Below are 19,877 nucleotides of genomic sequence, written 5' to 3' on the forward strand. Positions count from 1 at the left end.
TAGTAATTAGTAATAGTAATATATTACATAATTACTAATACAAAACTATGTTCCTGTTATTTTTACACTTTGCCTGTGTTTGATCGATAGACGGAGACATTTTCCTCCTTTTTGACAAATTACTATTATAATCACTGAATAAAAAAAAACACTCACCAAAACCACTACATCAACACCTCTATCACCACTATTATTACAATCACCACCACATCATCATCCCTACTACTACTACAAATAGCACCACATCATCCCTACCACCACTACTACTACAACTATCACCACATGATCAACCCTACTACCACTACTACAACCACCACCATATCATCATCCCCACCACCACTACTACTACAACCACCATCACATCATCACTATTATTACAATCACCACCACATCATCATCCCTACTACTACTACAAATAGCACCACATCATCCCTACCACCACTACTACTACAACTATCACCACATGATCAACCCTACTACCACTACTACAACCACCACCATATCATCATCCCCACCACCACTACTACTACAACCACCATCACATCATCTCTAAGACCACTACTACTACAATCACCACCACATCATCACCCCTACCACCACTACACCATCATCTCTAGCACCACTACCATAACTACCACCACATCATCATTCCTACTACAACCACCACCACATCATCAACCCTACTACCACTACTTCAACCACCACCACATCATCATCCCTACCACCAATATTACCACCACCATCACACCATCATCCCTACCATCTCTACTACTACAACCACCACCAACCCATCATCCCTACCACCACTACTACTACAACCACCACATCATCATCCCTACCACCACTACTACTACAACTACCACCACATCATCATTCCTACCACAGCTACTACAATCACCGCCACACAATCATCCATACGACCACTACTACTACAATCATCACCACATCATCCCTACCACCGTTATTACTACAACCACCACCACATCATCGTCCCTACTACAACCACCAAATGTTGTAATTACACTTTCAACTTTTGAAATTCCACTGAGTCGTGTTAGAAATTGCTGGGAGACAAATTTTGGATCGCATCTCAGTAAATTTTAGTGAAATTCAACTTTATAGGTTATGGTCGCATGGATGGGTCATGATCTTCACGATGAAAAATTTCCTCCTTTTTTGTGACCAGTCATTCTCACCCCTGAGTAGTAGTAGTAGTAGTAGTAGTAGTAGTAGTAGTAGTAGTAGTAGTAGTAGTAGTAGTAGTAGTAGTAGTAGTAGTAGTAGTAGTAGTAGTAGCAGTAGTAGTAGTAATCATTAAAATGCAAAACGCATCCAGGGACTACATTCAGAAAAAAAACATTGCTTAATTCAAGTGTCATTTTTGCTTACACCGAAATCATAATGAAATAAAACCATTATTTTTTTCTTTCTGCAATGAGATATATATTACAAATTGAACCTGTGGAATGACAATGTCTGCAAGAGCCTTTGAGCACATGAAAAGTTCCTGGGCCCTCTCAAACTGTAAGGTGGCCTGGTTGTGATGAAGGTCATACTTGATACAGTCGTATATGTCAGGTATTTTGCTGATGTCATAACGACCATTCTTTAAAACAAAGTCCTTTTCTAGTTTGGCCCATCGCCTCATCAGCAACTCCCAGGATTCACCATTGAAGAGGGTCAAGTCTTTGGAAAGAAATGAAAGAATAACTTGTATTAAAGGTAAAACTAATAAAAGTGCATAACAATATATGGTCGCGTTTAAAGGTAAGATGGCTATTCTGCATCATATGCTATGTGGTCTTGTGGTATGACACTCGCTTTTGAATCGGAAGGTCCTGGGTTCAAGCCTTGCTCAGCGCATTGTTGAGTCCTTGGAGAAGGCTCTTTACTCACATTCTCTCACACTGCACTCAGGTGTAAAATGAGTACCTGGTCGTTAATAGCGTTGTCTCTGTCCGAAAAAATTGTAATATCATCTAACAGGCGTCATGTACTGTCCTACATGTTAAATGTTGCTCTTGGCCAGGGACCCCCTGTAAAGCGCTTTAAGCATGTTTAGTGGATATTGCACTATATAAGAAAAGCTCAATTAAAAAGTTTTGACAAAGTGATTTGGACGCTTAAATTACACTGACTTCAAGAAAGTTGGAAACCAAAACAATTGTTATGGAGCCTCTGTGGTTTAATGGTAGCATGTTTGACCGGTAATCAGAATGTCTGAGATTTGATTCCCGGTCGAGGTAGACTTCTTTTTTGGGATGTTTTTTTTTCTTATATTTTTCTTTCTAGCTTTGTCTGGCACCTTTCATACACACTTGTTCAGTTCTTTATCTTACAACGGCGCCTGCTCCTTAATTTCTTAATTTGACGGGTTGGTAGTACTTACTTCTTGACTTCAGGTCCACTTTCAGGCATCGAATACGAGCAGTTATTTCTTTAATCATCTCATGAACTCGACGACACATCTTGAAGGGATTCTTGACAAACTCCATGGCATTCACCAGTGACATGCTGTCAGTTGCTGCCAACTGGGAATAATCACATATCATAAATAATGAATAAAATAGATAAAATTCTCAACATTCGTTGCCAAAGGGGAAATTTATCCATGCTTTTGTTTGTTTGTTTGTTTTTCAGGGTTTTAGGGGCGATTGCAACTCATTTAGATCATTTCAGCACCACTAAATAAAACAGAAAACAGGATTGTCAAAAATGTATAGATTTATTAATACTCACAAAAAGAAGTAAGACAAAGGGGAATGGTTTAAATAGGGAACAGGTGCAGATTCCAAGAGCACATCATCAGTGTACTTAGTTTGAGATCACCTAAAAACGTCATCCAGACACAAGCACCCAGACCTCTCCAAGAGGAAACACTCAGATGCTTATAAAACATGATATTAAAAAAAAAATTACAGTACAGAACAAAAAGATGATTTACAAGTAAAAAAATATCATTTCCCAAAACTATAACTATACATTCGACTGTTTCCCTACAAGCCAAGGACTCCAGCCTGGTTCAGGACAAAACCAACAATATCATTTGTACTATAAATTGGACTGTTTCCACCTCAGCCAGGGCCAGGACAAACCAAGTAATCTCACTCCAAGAAAAAGATAGAAAGCAACTCAGAAAACAGATGTAGGGGAATAGAAGACACAGCTAGTGACTTCTTACCCACCATGCGAAGTTAGAGATCCCATCCAGGAAATTTGCCTTTAAGGTCTATACCAACAAAAAGACTGGAAATACCAAGGCATCAGCTGCAGTGCAACACTGCAAAGTGAGCTAGGGAGAGGCGATTTGCTCAAGGCCACACAGCGCGGTAAGGAGTTGAACTCAGTACCTTCTGGGCGTGAAACAATGACCACATCTGCCCCACAAACAAAAACTAGACTTCTGTGTCACTGTTATGTAGCTGTATTATCTTAGTTTTTTTTAAAAATAACAACATAAGGGATATGAAATATTAATTAGATGTGCACAACATCCTCTATCCACTCAATAGTGTTAGGGTAACTGGGTCTATTAGATATAACAGAAAGTACTTATGCAATAATAATAATAATAATAATAATAATAATAATCTTTATTGTCCAAATTAAAGGCAATTCATGTGAGGTAAACAATGCTCAGTTTGGTTCATGGTATGAACATCAACACATTTACAAATACAGACACAGCCATACACGAACATACACGCTTGCACATTGTTTCTACACATGTATACAAAAGAAATGAGCGTACATACAAACACATATACATACATACATACATACATGCAGACATACATACAAACCAGCATATCATCGTATATGCATGCCTACATTCATACATACATACATACATACATACATACATACATACATACATACATACATATATACATACACACAGACACACACACAGACAGATAGAACGATACGATATATTTGCTGGGACAGCAGATAACCATATTATAAATATAGTGTCTTATATTAAGAAGAAGATGGCAATAATTGTGATGATGATGATGATGATGATGATGATGATGATGATGATGATGACTACGATAATGATGATGATGATGATGATGATGATGATGATGATGATAACGACGGCGGCAATACAGTAGTATCCTATCCATAGAGCAACAAGCTAACCTATACTATCCATTTAACAATAACGAAAAAAAATAATTGAGCTTTTATATAGCACAAGATCCATTAAATGTGCTCAAAGCACTTTACAAAGGGTCCCTGACCAACAGCAACACATAACATGTAGAACAGGACATGGAAACTGGGATAATCAACTGCACCATGGGCCTTTATGACCCAGAAGGACTACTTGACTTCATTAAAGAAAAAAAAAAAGTCTCGCTCAGCACGTAGTTGAGTTCTTGAAAAAGGCTCTTTACTCATACTCTCACCGAACTGTAAAATGAGTACCTGGCCATTAACAACGTTGTCTTTGTCTGAAAAAAATTGTAATATTGCCTCACAGGCGTCATGTCTCATTCTACATGTTACATGTTGCTGTTTGACTTTGTAAAGCGCTTTGAGCACATTTAGTGGATATTGCGCTATATAAAAGCTCAAGTTTACATTAAGGGGAAGTAATTCAAACAGATTGGAAGTAGATCCACAGTTACCTTTTTGTGATCTTCCCCTGTGAAGTCTCTGTCTTCGTTGAACATGTCCTTAAGCTTTTCTTTCACACTAGGGATGGGACAAAGTACAAAACTCAAATAAATTTGAGAAATTTGAGTGTTGTGATCTGGAATTCCCTGTCCCCCACAACCAGAAACTCTCAAACTTAACTCTTTCAAGTACAATTTAAAGACTGAATTGTTTAAAATAGCTTTTACTTAATTTAGTTTAATGTTCTTCAAACTAAGCTTTTGTTGAATATCGCTGAGTGGTAATTCAATTTTAATCTTAAATGTTGTGAAGCTTTAACTCACAGTGAGTGAATCATCACAATTTCCTCAATGAACAACGATTTGAGTGTTGATGAAAACCACTAATATGACCGTGGGTAGGATCTAGGTAGGATTAAAATTATACATTTCAAGCTTTGGAATTTCTCTCTCTCTCTCTCTCTCTCTCTCTCTCTCTCTCTCTCTCTCTCTCTCTCTCTCTCTCTCTCTCTCTCTCTCTCTCTCTCTCTCTCATCTGCAATCCCCTATCCACACTTTCTCCTCTCTCGCATAATCTTCCTTGTCATTCAAATGTGAAGCATATGACATCTATTCTACCACCTTCTCATCCACATCATCCCCCCCCCCTCCTCAACACCCCCACCTATATCCCCTCCCCTATTCCTGCCTTCCTTTGCCATTCCCACACTTACACCATCTGATACTTGGACGTGACAGATTCCCCATCCAGGAGGCCATTTGTATTGGCACTTTTCACCATCTGTACCAAGATGGGGGTCAATTGTCCTTCTAAGGCAAGTAAACCCTGAAAAAAAAGAAAGAAGGAAAAGACATCATCATAATGAACCTTAAGGCACCACCACAAGTCCATTCCTTGCCGTGGTGTGGTGGCTTGAGAGCCTTGCATGATCCAAAGGCCTATACCAGCAGGTTCAACCATACTGGGAAGGCCAAAGGGTAGAGGCCAGACAAATATGGACAGGACAGAAAGTGTCATACGAGATGAAGCTCGTACATGAAATTCAACACAAAAGTCAGATGTGACGGGCCTCTGGCGCATAATGGCAGCAAAACCCATTACCCTCAGTGATGAGCAAATGTGAAGAAGAACCTTAAGGCAGACCTACGCAACTTGCTGTTTGGACTTAAGGTTTTTAAAAATGTGACTAATTAGAAAATAGGAACCAACTTGTGACAGTTAGGTTATATTTATGATATGATATAACAGTGAAAAAAATACCCATACAGAAACCAGAAGAAAAAAAACTGGTAAACTTCAAAAGCTGAATCAAAGAAAAAGAAAACAGAACCTGTTGGCATCATACTCATAATTCAATTATCTTAAGACAAAATTTGTTGGCATCATAATATTGACAATTCAATGATCTCAAGACAAAATTTGTTGGCATCATAATATTGACAATTCAATGATCTCAAGACAAATTTGTTGGCTTCATAATATTGACAATTCAATGATCTAAAGACAAAGTTTGTTGGCATCATGATATTGACAATTCAATGATCTCAAAACAAAATTTGTTGGCATCATAATATTGACAATTCAATGATCTCGAGACAAAATTTGTTGGCATCATATTGATAATTTAATGATCTGTTATTTATGAACAAAATGTGTCGGAATCATATTCAAAATTTAATGACTTCAATACAAAACTTGGGAGAATCACACTAAGAAAATAATGATCTCAAGAAAATGTAATTGTTCCATAAAATACCTTGGTAAAGGCAGCAGCCGTCATTTGGACTCTGCCCTCATCAGATGCATAAATCTTTAAGTCATGTCGGAATGTACTGTGAAGTCTCAGGAATCCAAGACCGGGTGCCTCAAATTGCCCTGGAAGTAAATAAGGTTTGAGATAATAATGATGACAACAGAATGATGGTGGTTAGGATAATTCATTAAAACTTATTTTAAATGAACGTTGACATCAGACTACATAATTTAAAGGATTTTGAAGCGTTATTTATTCTTTGTGAAAGTAAATTGTTGATCTATAAAGTTAACTTTAGTGGCTACAATTTTTATCTCTTAAAAACTAAGAATTTTTGAATTTTTAAATGGGCAGGTCTGATTGTACATTGCCAACACCTTTTACATTACCAACAAATAGAAGAGGTAAAAGATAAGAAAAATTGAAATGTTAAAAGCATGGAACAAATGGTAACGACATATCCATTCAAGGTCAACACCCCTATGATGTAACAATGAAAAAAATACTTTAAAAAGAGTGTGAGAGTTTGCGTCCTTAAACTTTGCGTGCACGTCTGCCAGATGGTCACTCATGTGGCCAAATATAAAATTTTGTTTCTTTTATTAAATTTTATTCATTTATAATTGTCTCAGTGACATTTATCCTAGTCTATTCAATTTGTTGTTTGTTAAATTCAACTAGATTTTTAAAGGGGCAGTCTTAGTGGTGAAAGCCATGTGAGTTTTTATTTAGCCATTTTTGAAGTCGAATTTGGTCAGGTGGAAGTCTGGCCATCTGGCAGCCTTGCCTCGCTGAAGTCATTTTCGTGCTGAGCGATTTTGTGTGGGGGGGGGGGGGGGGGGGGGGGTCAAAATGGCTGTCACCTCTTCTCACTCATTGAAGTGCAAATTGGGCTGTTTTGTGATAATACGTGAAATTTTATCATAATCCAATGAAATTTGAAACATAAATAGAAGAAATGTGCATATATAGCCTTATAAATGACAAAATCTCTCCTCTTGGTAGATTTAGAAATATTTTACTCCAAAGAGTAAACATCTATTTCTAACGGTCTTCTAGTTATCGCACGACTTTTGGCATTTGACATAATCTAAAATGACCTCTTTACTAATTGTGTGCCAACTTTCAGTCATATTCATTGATAAACATCGTCGTAATGAATTTTTTAAAATACCATACACGAAATTGCCATGTCCCATATTTTGCCTTGAATTCGAGCCATTTCGGCACCCAAATCGAGGCCCAAGGATTTCCGTAAGATTGGCATTGCTAAATTGTTGAATATCTTAAAAAAGAATCCAGATATAACTAAGGAAACAACTACATTATTAAATTTAGGCTTAAATCTGATGGAATGGCAAATTATTTGTAAAAATTGTTCAGATTTGAGACAGCCTATCCCATAGATTTTGATAACAGTTTAGAAAAATCAGTTGCAAACTCTTGGACTTTGGAGGAGTTATCTTATTATCGTTATATTATATATGTCTGGAGGCATGTGTGTGTGGGTGTGTGGTGTGTGTCTTGAATGTCACAGAGAAAGATATATGTTTGTACATCACACATACATGGGTACATTTAAGTTGATTAATTATCTGTAGCATATTTATCATTATTGTGATTTTTCAATCAATAGATTTTTCGCATTACTATTAATATTAATGGCATTCAAGGGATTTTATCCTATTTCGCCCTATACCATATGTTATATTATGTTATGTTGCATCATTTTCCTTTTTTATGTTTTCCAATTCATAAAATTCATTAATGGGATGAATAAAGCATTTTTATTAAAACATGAACAGTGTTTAATCATTCTGTTAATGGATTGATTACTTTGGCATTACCAGGTGTGAGTAGAAATGCTGATTACGAAGTGTGAAAAAGTGTCAGCATCATGCCAAATGAACAAAACAAAAATTTTTTTTTTTTTAAATATTTAAAATATGGTCAGTATAAAAAAAAAATGCAGATGAGAGATCTTTAAATATTTTATTTACTCTTTCAATTCAGCATTTTTATCTTTATTTTTAATGAAAATTAAAGGCAGAATTTATGTAAAAACGAAAATCTAGTAAACTGAAAATTTAAGCATACAAAATATTTCTAGATATTACATTTATTTCAGAATTACATTATTACACTGATTGTGATTATATGTTTAAGCCAGACATTTCAATTTCAATATTTCATGCAGCCTAAAAAAAAAAAAAACATTCTTGTGGCGGGCTCAAATCATGTTTTAAAATAGGATGAGATGGGATAGCACTCGGGTTCAATTTGTTTTACCATCACTGTTTTCTGTAAGTGGGCAAGAAAATGGAGGAACAGATTGCCTTATCAATAAAATGATAACAGTAACTGATCAAAGGAAATAGACTTCAACTTATAAAACAAAACAAAAACGACTATAGATTAATTCTATGCTGAAAAACAATGTCAATTCTGGTAGTAGATTTTAAACAAAACTCAATAAGAGGGACTCAGGATTTTTTAAAAAAGATACTGAGGTGAGAAATCATGAATTTGTCATGTTTATAATCATAGATTTCCCAGACAAATTTGATCAAAGCATGTAGAGACAGATCTTTTATTCGTCGTCAAACTCCTTAAATACTTTCAAAGCTGAACAAGGTTAAGTGTTAAACTCGGTAAGACATATTAAAATCATAACCATTGCACTCCATAAAAACTAGACAGTCTATAAATCCATTAAAAAATTGAAAAAGAAGCCCTAAACTATGATAAACAAAATCTATTTCTAGAAGAAACATTGAATTCACCCCGGTCAAAGAGATCAGCCAAGTAAGACTTGTCTTTCAAATTATCAGGGGAATGCAAAATATTTTCTTTTCATGAGTGAGATAAATGACCTTCAGCACAAGATTTATTTGTTAAATAGACATCATTATACCTGATTGGTTTTTGGAGAAAACTGATTTTACTATAGCGTAATAGCAAAAATATTATATTTAAAAAATTATATTAATATATCATTGTGCGGCTATGTGGTCTTGTGGTATGACACTCGCTTCTGGATCGGAAGGTCCTGGGTACGAGCCTCGCTCGCGCATAGTTGAGTCCTTGGAAAAGGTTCTGTACTCAAATTCTCTCACCGTACTCAAGTGTAAAATGAGAACCCGACCGTTAACAACGTTGTCTATGTTGGAAAAAATTGCAATATCGCCTAATGGGCGTCATGTCTCATTCTACATGTTATGTGTTGCTGGTGGTCAGGGAACCCTTGTAAAGCACTTTGGGCTTGTTTAGTGGATATTGTGCCATATAAAAGCTCAAATTATGGTGTCCCTATTATCCGTAGTACAAAAAAAACAAACAATGTAGTTGTTAAATACTTATTTTTTCCTCACACATCTGGTTTTACTAAAAATAGATTTTGACATATAATAACATCCTGACAAGAAAGATAATTTTTAAAATTAAATCCTTACTTCAAGAATCAATTGCAATGCAATGGAAACTTGCTCGAAATTACTAACGCAGGAATTCGAGAATCTTATAATATCAATTCCTCTGCTTTTTGGGAATCAGATGTTACAGACACCAGAGTGTGACTGATATCTAGTTCAAGCTCTATAGATAGAACGAAGATGACGTCAATCAGGCCTTTGTTATTGTTATTTGCTATCCACATTTGTGAGGAATTCTCACTAAACTCTATTAACCAGACTATAAAAGTTCATGGTTACACATAGTTTTGTGTGTTGGTCCATAATACTTCCGGATGGCAATGTCGTGAGCTTCTTAAGCCAAGCACATAGGTACTATCTATTGGCATTACGCATTTCTCATTGAGTGGCAATATTCAGAGGAATACTTGTTCAACAGCTTCTACGGAATTGAAATGTAATTTTCATTGTCCTCATTATAATTGTATTAATATTATTATTATTATTATTATTATTATTATTATTATTATTATTATTATTATTATTATTATTATTGTTAATATCATCATTGTTATCATTATCATAATTATTATTGTTATAATTATTATTATTATTATTATTATTATTATTATTATTATTATTATTATTATTATATTATTATTATTATTATTACATATTATTATTATTATTATTATTATTATTATTATTATTATTATTATTATTATTATTATTATTATTATTATTACCATCATATTATTATTATTATTATTATTATTATTATTATTATTATTATTATTATTTATTATTATTATTCATTATATTATTATTATTCTTATTATCATCATCATCATCATCATCGTCATCATCATTATTATATTATTATTATTATCATCATCATCATTATCATCATCATCTTCATCGCAAACATCATCATTATCCTCATTATTATTATTATTACATTATCATCATAAACCACAATCAATACAATTATTACGAATTGCCCACTTTAAATGAGTATCACACATAGAAAATAAAGATTAACCTTGACCTCCAGGATAGAGGGTTCGGAAAGCTTTCCCAAGATTCTCGGCTTGGATCCTACCAGCAGACGTCAGCTCACCACCCCATTTTAAGATGAGAAGGAGGGATGGGTCTCTTGGCGCCTCATCTGAAAAGAGACGATGAAGAGGTTGAACATAGATTAATCGAAGATAATATTTCAAAGCATGTAAACATGACGTATGAATTTCATCATTTAAATCTTTTAAGTACATTTTGCCAGTCCTATAGTAGTAGCCATCTTAATTTTGTTGAACAAAGTAAAAAGACAATATAGCAAATTTAACAGCAACAGTTTCTTTTATACATAGATGTGTATATAATCCCCCCCTCATTCTTCCTACTCTATGCTAATTAAAAACACAATAACAATAGCTCAAATTAAAATTTTTATAATTTAAAAAAGTACTTGTACTGAAATAATAGCAATTTAAGAATAATATTTAATCAATTGTGTGAATAAGTTTTTGAATCTTTGTCATAACTTGCTGATATCTAGTAGGATTACAAATTCATAAAGCAATGTTCTGAAATATTATTGTCAATTGTTACAAGACAAAATCGAAGACTTAAATGAAGATTATTACAAAATATGGTAAACATAAAATATGGAAATTAATCTTCGCTTATTTTGTTTTTAATATTACAAAACTGGATTTTGACACACTATCAGTCAATTGTTGAAAACTATTTATGTGATGAACTGCACAATATATAGTTGGTTTGATGGACAAGTAGGCAGTAAAACTACAGTATAAATATATTTTACAAAATTTACTTGACACAATGAGATATTATGTAAATTAGACTGCAAATGTTGCTGCTTGAAGCTCGGAGAAGTAAATAACAATAATAAAATGATATAGAAGGTGTAATGTAATTTACAAAGACAGATAAAGTGGGACGTTTCGAGTTTCCTCCTCCATCCACAAAATATAATGAATGAAGCACGAAAAACCAATGAAGGATGAGGGGATAGTCAATGATTAATAAACAATACAATAATTTTCCACATCTGTCTTCGTCAATTAAATTGAAATTCTATTCACACCTGTTATTATTGTTGTTGTTGTTGTGTATATTAGACCACATTTATTTTAAGATAATTCAATTTTAAGAATTTAAAAATGAAATACTGTCATTATGTGCTGAATGAAATTTGACTTGGACATTTATTAAAAAAGTGCTGGAAAACAAACTTATGAGTTGAAAAAAAAATATGGGCTAGCCCACTTGTCCAATTACTAGCACCCACATATTGTGTTATCAATTCTCAAAATTTGTCTTATTGACCGTTTATTTTATTCATTTGGTTAACCTATCATCTGTGGTAAAAATCCACATTATGAAAATAAATTATATATAAACAACTATCATCTATGGTAAAAATCCACATTATGAAAACAAATTATATTTCAACAACTATCATCTGTGGTAAAAATCCACATTATGAAAACAAATTATATTTCAACAACTATCATCTGTGGTAAAAATCCACATTATGAAAACAAATTATATTTCAATAACTATCATCTGTGGTAAAAATCCACATTATGAAAACAAATTATACATAAACAATCTCATCACCCTTTGAAATTATTTTGTTTTTGTTAAACATGATTAGTGTGGAGGGGTAAAACAGGTGTAAAGGTCTAGGAAGTTTTTCTGTGATTGGGTGACAGTGATGAATGGGGTTGACACGTGATCAGTACCGAATTAAAATCACAGCATGCTATGTAAGAGCCCCCCCCCCCTTTGTTCAAAATCACCTCTCTCTCTCTCTCTGTCTCTCTCTCTCTCTCTCTCTCTCTCTCTCTCTCTCTCTTCCTCTCTCACACTCACACACATAATCTCTCTCCCTGCACCCTTCTTCCCTTGACCTAATTTAAGTTTAAGATATATCTCTCCCTCTTTTAATGTTTTGCCCATGTTCATTATCACTTATATACAAAATAAAAAATAAAAAACAACTTATTACAACTTGATTCTCGTAATGTAAATTAATATTTTTAAATAAATAGTTATAGCTTGTATGTATTTAATATGCACAAGTACAAAAATTATATATATATATTTTTTTTTTATATTTACATTCAGTCGTTCAGAGCTAAATATGAAAGGAAATGGGAAGGCTGGATAATAAGTCACGAGCGTAGTGGACAGAAGGGTATTGAAAAATGGAATAGACTGAAGAAATATCAATATACAGACCAAAAGCTGTAAATAATTTTCATCCAACCATATTGGAATAGCAGATAATAATAATAATAATAATAATAATAATAATAATAATAATAATAATAATAATAATAATAATAATAATAATAATAAATAATAATAATAATAATAATAATAATAATAATAATAATAATAATAATAATAATAATAATAATAATAATAATAATAATAATAATAATAATAATAATAATAAATAATAATAATAATAATAATAATAATATAATAATAATATATAAATATATAATAATATAATAATAATATAATAAATAATATAATAATAATAATAATATAATAATAATAATAATAATAATAATAATAATAATATATAATAATAATAATAATAATAATACATAATCATAATAATAATAATAAAATAATAATAAACATACACAACAACAACAAAAAAACATAAACAACACAACAACAAAAAAAAACAAAATAAAATAATAATAACAATAATATAAATAATAATAATAATAATAATAATAATAATAATAATAAAAATAATAATAAATAATAATAATAATAATAATAATATAATAATAATAATAATAATAATAATAATAATAATAAATATAACACTGTACATTTTTAATACTTGCATATTCTCACGTGAAGAGGGGCCAATGCATTTCGCATTAAAGAAAGTCACAGCATATGTCATTAATTATAAGTCTCAAATAGGATTCATCCGTCTTTCATTTGAGATTGTTTATTTACAGTCATTATGATACCTACAAATGCCCCCCCCCCTCCCCTATCCCCATTAAAAAAGTATTCAAACATTGAAAATGGTATTATGATGCATTATATAAATCAATAGCAGTTTGTCTTTATTTATTTTCTAAATCAGAAATTATATTTCCAGTAATATGACTTTTAGTTTTTCATAACAGAAATCCAGACCTTGAAGTTGGAAGGAAATAAAAATTTCCTATGTTGTTAAATTGTAGAAAATATTCTCACTGGTGGCAGCTTTGTTTACGATTCAACAATTTAATTTTAAAAGGGACATGAAGGCTTGACAACTGCAGAAAAAGTAACACTGAAAATGTTGACACAATAGGGGGGAAAAATGAAGAAAAATAGGCAATCATGTCAAAGAAGAGAAGTCGTAACATGCTGATCTGGTGTGTAAAAATAAAACAGATGACGGGGAACAGATGAAAGAAAAATATATCATCATAGAAAAGGGTTGAAGAAGGAAAAAGGGATAGTAGAGTTTTAAAATGTATAGATATATATATATAGGGATTCGCCCATCTATAAAATAAAATTGGTTCCTGATCTTTATAAAGGTTCACGATTTGTAATGTTTTCCAATGAAAAACAAAACAAAACAAAGACAAACAAAACAGTATCAAAATCCAATTGCAAAATAGTCATCGTAAACATTCGTCAAAGTGATACTAAGCTGCTAGAAGCTGTGGACTGTAAAGAGTAATAAACAAAAATGAATATAACAGCTTAAAAAAAGAACAAAATACCAAACATGGAACGTTACGGGCTCAAAACCCTTCTTCAGCCAACAACAAAAAACAATAAAGACAAAAATACAGAGATATTTTGTAGGTGTTCTCCATTGAAAAATCTTGGAAAGTGACAGATATTTTGTAGGTCTTCTCTGTAGAAAAATCTTGGACTTTCCAAGATTTTTCTACAGAGAAGACCTACAAAATATCTCTGTAACTGTAATCTATCTGGAATTTAGTAATGCATTTATGTCTTTATTGCTTTTTGTTGTTGGCTGAAGAAGGGTTTTGAGCCGAAACGTTCTGTGTTTGGTATTTTGTTCTTTTTTGAAGCTGTTATATTCATTTTTTAAATTGAAAACATTCGTAAACAAATCAATTAATTTGAAAGGAAACATAGTTAAGATGACATCTTCGTCGCTGTCCAGTTTGGTAGACATAAATAAATCCTGAGAAAATCCCTTTTAATAAGATGAACATATTCTATATAACAATAATATCGAACATGGAGGAAGAAAATTTTTACGAAAATATGATAATTATCAGAGATCTTGTGTTCAAAATTACATCCATACTTCTTTAAAGAATTGATATGCTTGGAAATACGGTTACGTCAAGTTTTCACTGCATCAAATCTTCACAACAAAAAAACAAAATGAAAAAAAACAAAAAAACAAAAGCATCCACGGCACAAAAAGCAGCAAAATCCTAACATTTTGTCTTCACTAGTTAGTGAATCATTACTTTTTCAATAATTTCACATTTATACTGGTAGGGAGGGGAAGGATAAATAAAATGGGATGAAATCAATCAAAAATAACATTTCTGGGAATGCTTGAGTGTATTGATCGAAAAGCCTTGAAAAAATATCTATTCTAGAGCTTTATCAAGTTGATGTTATGTCTTAAAGAGATTTTAATATTGTAATTATATGTATGTCAGAGTTTTAATTTGTTGTTTGTCTTAGAGAGTCAAAGGGAATGAAAAAGGGTTTGGCTGGAGGTGTAAGAACTTGTGAAGACAAAAAATATCTGAGCATCATATTTAATTTTATATGTTGTTCAGTGTCCTTCTCCCTGCGTTCAAATGTACCTCCGTAAAGACGAGAGTCAATCAAGTGGTCAACAACATTCATGTCTGCAATTGAGCAAAGGGGAAAGCATCTATACTTGTTGAATAATGACTATTTGTGCTTTTTTTTTTTCCTGATTTAGTTTATATATTCATTTTTTGGAAAAATGTGCTATACATAAAATATAATTAAGAAATAAAATGAAAAATACAGTTAAGATAATATGGAAATTATGAAAAGAAAAAGAAATAAAAACTGAACACAGTTTAGGATTTAATTGAGGGAAAATAACATGTGAGGAAAAGATATGAACTTAATTTTTTCTTTATACTATTAGGTGAAAATTTCAAAATTGAAAATAAATAGACAAAAGAAAAAAAAAGATTTCAAAATGAAATATATTAAATTCATTATATCATATTATATCATATTATATTACATTATTATTAAACTCTTCAACTTAAAACATCAGAAACTTGCGTCATCACTTTTCTCTCTAAACAAAAAATCAGTCAGTATTTCTAACTCATAGTAAAAGGGTTTTGAAAAGGATTTTAGCAGAAAAAAAAAGATATTGGTTGTTAAATCTTTTAATTTTTAAAAAGTTAAATGCAAGCCGTGACACGTTCATGCTATTGCAATAGGAAAATTAAGGCTATATAATCATCAAAACATTAAAGATCTGGACCTTATCTGCATTTACAAGCCCTGAGATAAAAAGATAAACTAGACATTGTTTCGATCTGAGAAGAGAAGCAAAACCCTGCCTAAAGCAATCTATTTGTGAGTCCAGTTTAAGACTACATTTAAATAGTGTCACCTAGTTACCCGAAAAGGATCTCCACCAAAACAGTTGAAATATTGTATCAAGGACTAATAGTCGACATTAAACTGAAGATGATTAATAAGTGTATAGGTGAGGAGGGGAGGTGGGGATGGAATCACTTCCTACACACAACATATACATGACAGTCTTCCTTTCTGAAGATACCTATTAGGGCCTGTGTAAAAATCATATAGAGTTGTCAGAAAAGTGAGTCGAGAAGGCACTTATGTCGATAATAACAAAAAATGAAGGGGGTAGAAAAGTGCCAGAAGACAATAGAGGGTAAAAACTTTGCGGTAATGAGGATTTGAACCGACTTTTACTGCAATTCTGTCTGACCCTAGAGATTTTTGCTTTTCAAAATTGGAAAAAAATTCATTAAAAATGAGCATGTACAAAGATAGTTTTATTCAACTATCATTAATATGTAAAAAACTAAAAACATTAGCTCTGATACTACACCTATAATTTGTCGCAGAAAAATGTAATAAATAGGCATGGGGTAAAAGTAACCCGGGTAAACTACGGATATAGTCCGTGTTGGGGTTGAGTGAGTTAAAGAGAGTCTTCTTGAGATGAGGACAAATTTATATAGGATAAAATTATTGTTGTTTTATTTAAGTGAATACTGATCTCCTAGCCCAATAGACTCTTTTCCAGAAGACTCTGAGCTAAATATAATTATAGAATCATTCCAGGATAAGAATGAAAAACAAAGTGAAAGCAGAAAAGAAAAATGGAGGTCGAATGAAAGCAAGAGTTCCTCTCCACACACCACAGACACAAAGAGATTACGGAGGCCTCCACTCAGAATGAATAGAAACCACACAAACCACACACACACACACACACACACACACACATAGATTTGCATGAGTGCAAATATTGAAGAAAAAAAAAATCACACAGTATTATGTTTTGAAATCAACTCAAGTGCCACGCATTAGAAAGGTCAAAAATTCCTTTTTTAAAATTAATTCTTTAGACCAATTCCAATGTAAACATAAATATTAAAAAAAAAAAATTAACAGAAAAAAAGAGGCAGCAACCTCATGACTTATTTAAAAATACACTTTGACAATTCCCAACAGGACACTTTTTCATAAGAGGGAGTACAACTAAAAAGCCTTTCCTTCTTTTTTTAAAAACCCCATTGAAGGGAAAGGAAAAAATCACATTTCTTTACTCTGACTTTGAAAGTCACAACTCACTATTTAAAAGCCATGTCACCTAAAACACAGTAAAATTATCAATATTGAAAAATTACGATCATCTTTAATGATTTTCTTTCTTTCTTTTTGTCATTCAAATCATGTTTTCAAAAGTTAACATATTTGTAATGAATCAATCCCTAATAAATATAATATATTTTATTACTGGTGAAAACACAAGAGGGAATGCTGTTTAGTCATTCACAGTACAGTCACACCAAAACACAAAACTAATTCTACTTTCAAACCACCAACCATCACTTGATGTGTGATAAGAATGAAATCCGTTTGGCTGATATTTCATCTGGACTTTACGATGAATGCCCGTAAATTCATACCTAGTGAATAGGGAGTAGTAAAAGAAGGAGGTTCATTTAGCCTCACACGTCTTAAGGCCTAAATGACGGGGGGAGTGATGGGACTTCATATCACAATAGATCTGTTGTGTGCTGAGGAGTGTGTTCAAATTTATTGATAACAGCTATGGTGATTGGTGACGTGACAGTGGTTTGGGAACAAAGATTCTTTCCCAAGCTCATACAGAAGTGGCTAGTTTTAACTCATTATGCTGTGGCAGGCTGCTTCGAAGAGGTGAAAAAAAAACAACAACATTATTGTTTTCAGCAACTATAAAATTGAAGCCAAAGTTTAAGCAACTAGACAAAAATTAGAATCGTTTGATTGATGAATTGATTTCATTTTGTGACGAATGTAATTTTCTCAGAGGTAAGTGAAAGTTAACTAAGGAAAGCATAATACAGTAGTACTATCTTCAAGAGATGGGATTATCAAGGTTTCTGCAGTGCCAAACATTGTGAGGTGAAAAACTTGTCTGACAAGCACTGAGGAGAAGTCAAAAACTTCTTATCAAGCATCTGAGAATTTGTGAAAAAAGTAATGAAAATTAGCTGAGTAAAAGAAAAAACTCAAGCAGTGAAGACGATCCTCTGATATAGAACGGATGGCTGAAGAAGGTTGCAGTCATGTGTGTGTGTGTGTGTGTATGTGTGTGTGTGTGTGTATGTGTGTGTGTGTGTATGTGTGTATTCAGTCTTCACAGCTGTGGTTAGTTTTTGATCATCAACTCAGAAGAGATATTCCACAAAACTAGATCGCGGGTTCAAAATAATACATTCAGTTGAATCAAACTGTAATATGGCTGAAAGGAATTTGGTGATTATTTCCATCATCATCAGCATGTAAAAAAATATATCTTTGATAAAATGAAATTGTTAATGCAGGATGAAGCATTGGCTTGAGGAAATTGATTTGACAATATCCAATCAATAAAAGGAATTTAGAAAAACAAAACATGAGGTCAAATGGTGAGTGTTATAATAATAATAATTATAAATATGGATTTATAACTAGTCACCTTGTTAGAATTGCAAACCAGGTGAGCCAAATGATTTCAAAATCATCCTGCGATGACAAGGCTATTTATGCTACCCAGAAAAGCTATATCCACAGATACTGTCAGAATAGCATATGAGCGAGCTTTACCATTTCCACTATTCTGATTATTAAGAAATAGGTTTGTTTTTTGGGGGGTTTTTTTCAGAGGGGAGGATATGGTGATATTAGAAATGTTCAGACTGCTGAATTGGTGTTTATGTGAAAAAATGAGGATGTGTAAGGAGTATATGACTCTGTAGACGGAAAGAAGAAGAAAAACCAAGCTAAAGATCACTTATTATAGATTGTACAAAAGTTTTTTCCTGTGAAAACCAAAAAAGTGCTAATGCGGAATTTAAAAGAGAATTATACTTTGCTTTTAGGATTTTAAAAAGAAATCCCCAAAAACGTGAAGATTTCGGATATATCAGCACATGGGGAAATAAAACACAAAGAGGTAGTCAAAAATTATCATTGGTAAAATTAGAAATGATGACAATCCCATGATGCGGGGGGGGGGGGGGGGGGGGGGTTATCTTCCAGGTCTAATCTTAAAATTAAGGCTGGCATAAACCTCAGTTCAAGATTCGAAATTAAGGCTGGCATAAACCTCAGTTTAAGATTCAAAATTAAGACAGACATAGACCTCAGTTTAAGATTCAAAATTAAGACTGGCATAAACCTCAGTTTAAGATTTAAAAATTAAGACTGGCATAAACCTCAGTTTAAGATTCAACATATCACAATAAAGAAGCTCAGTTTCTTGATCGGGGAAAATAACAAAATCTCAAAAGCAGCAGAACTTGTATTAAGGC

At 32.6% G+C, this 19,877-nt stretch overlaps 1 protein-coding gene across 17 annotated transcripts in view; it reads right to left on the reverse strand.

The window, feature by feature from the left end:
* Window positions 1–19,877, reverse strand: part of LOC144967475 (inositol hexakisphosphate and diphosphoinositol-pentakisphosphate kinase 2-like) — a 100,631-nt gene that overhangs the window by 47,709 nt on the left and 33,045 nt on the right. For 9 of the 17 annotated variants that reach the window (XM_078904779.1, XM_078904777.1, XM_078904778.1 and 6 more), the window contains 6 exons: window positions 10,832–10,957; window positions 6,383–6,501; window positions 5,339–5,451; window positions 4,638–4,704; window positions 2,390–2,531; window positions 1,460–1,686 (listed from right to left, as the gene is read on the reverse strand). In XM_078904779.1, the coding sequence (XP_078760905.1) occupies window positions 1,460–1,686; window positions 2,390–2,531; window positions 4,638–4,704; window positions 5,339–5,451; window positions 6,383–6,501; window positions 10,832–10,957 (794 nt within the window). Of the gene's footprint in view, window positions 1–1,459; window positions 1,687–2,389; window positions 2,532–4,637; window positions 4,705–5,338; window positions 5,452–6,382; window positions 6,502–10,831; window positions 10,958–15,650; window positions 15,696–19,877 lie in introns of all 17 variants that reach the window. The other 8 variants (XM_078904776.1, XM_078904774.1, XM_078904769.1 and 5 more) reach the window with 1 other exon arrangement.

Source organism: Berghia stephanieae, chromosome 3 (genome assembly GCF_034508935.2).
Source record: "Berghia stephanieae isolate SIO BIC M18660-M18661 chromosome 3, UCSD_Bste_1.3, whole genome shotgun sequence".
Lineage (NCBI taxonomy): Eukaryota > Metazoa > Mollusca > Gastropoda > Nudibranchia > Aeolidiidae > Berghia > Berghia stephanieae.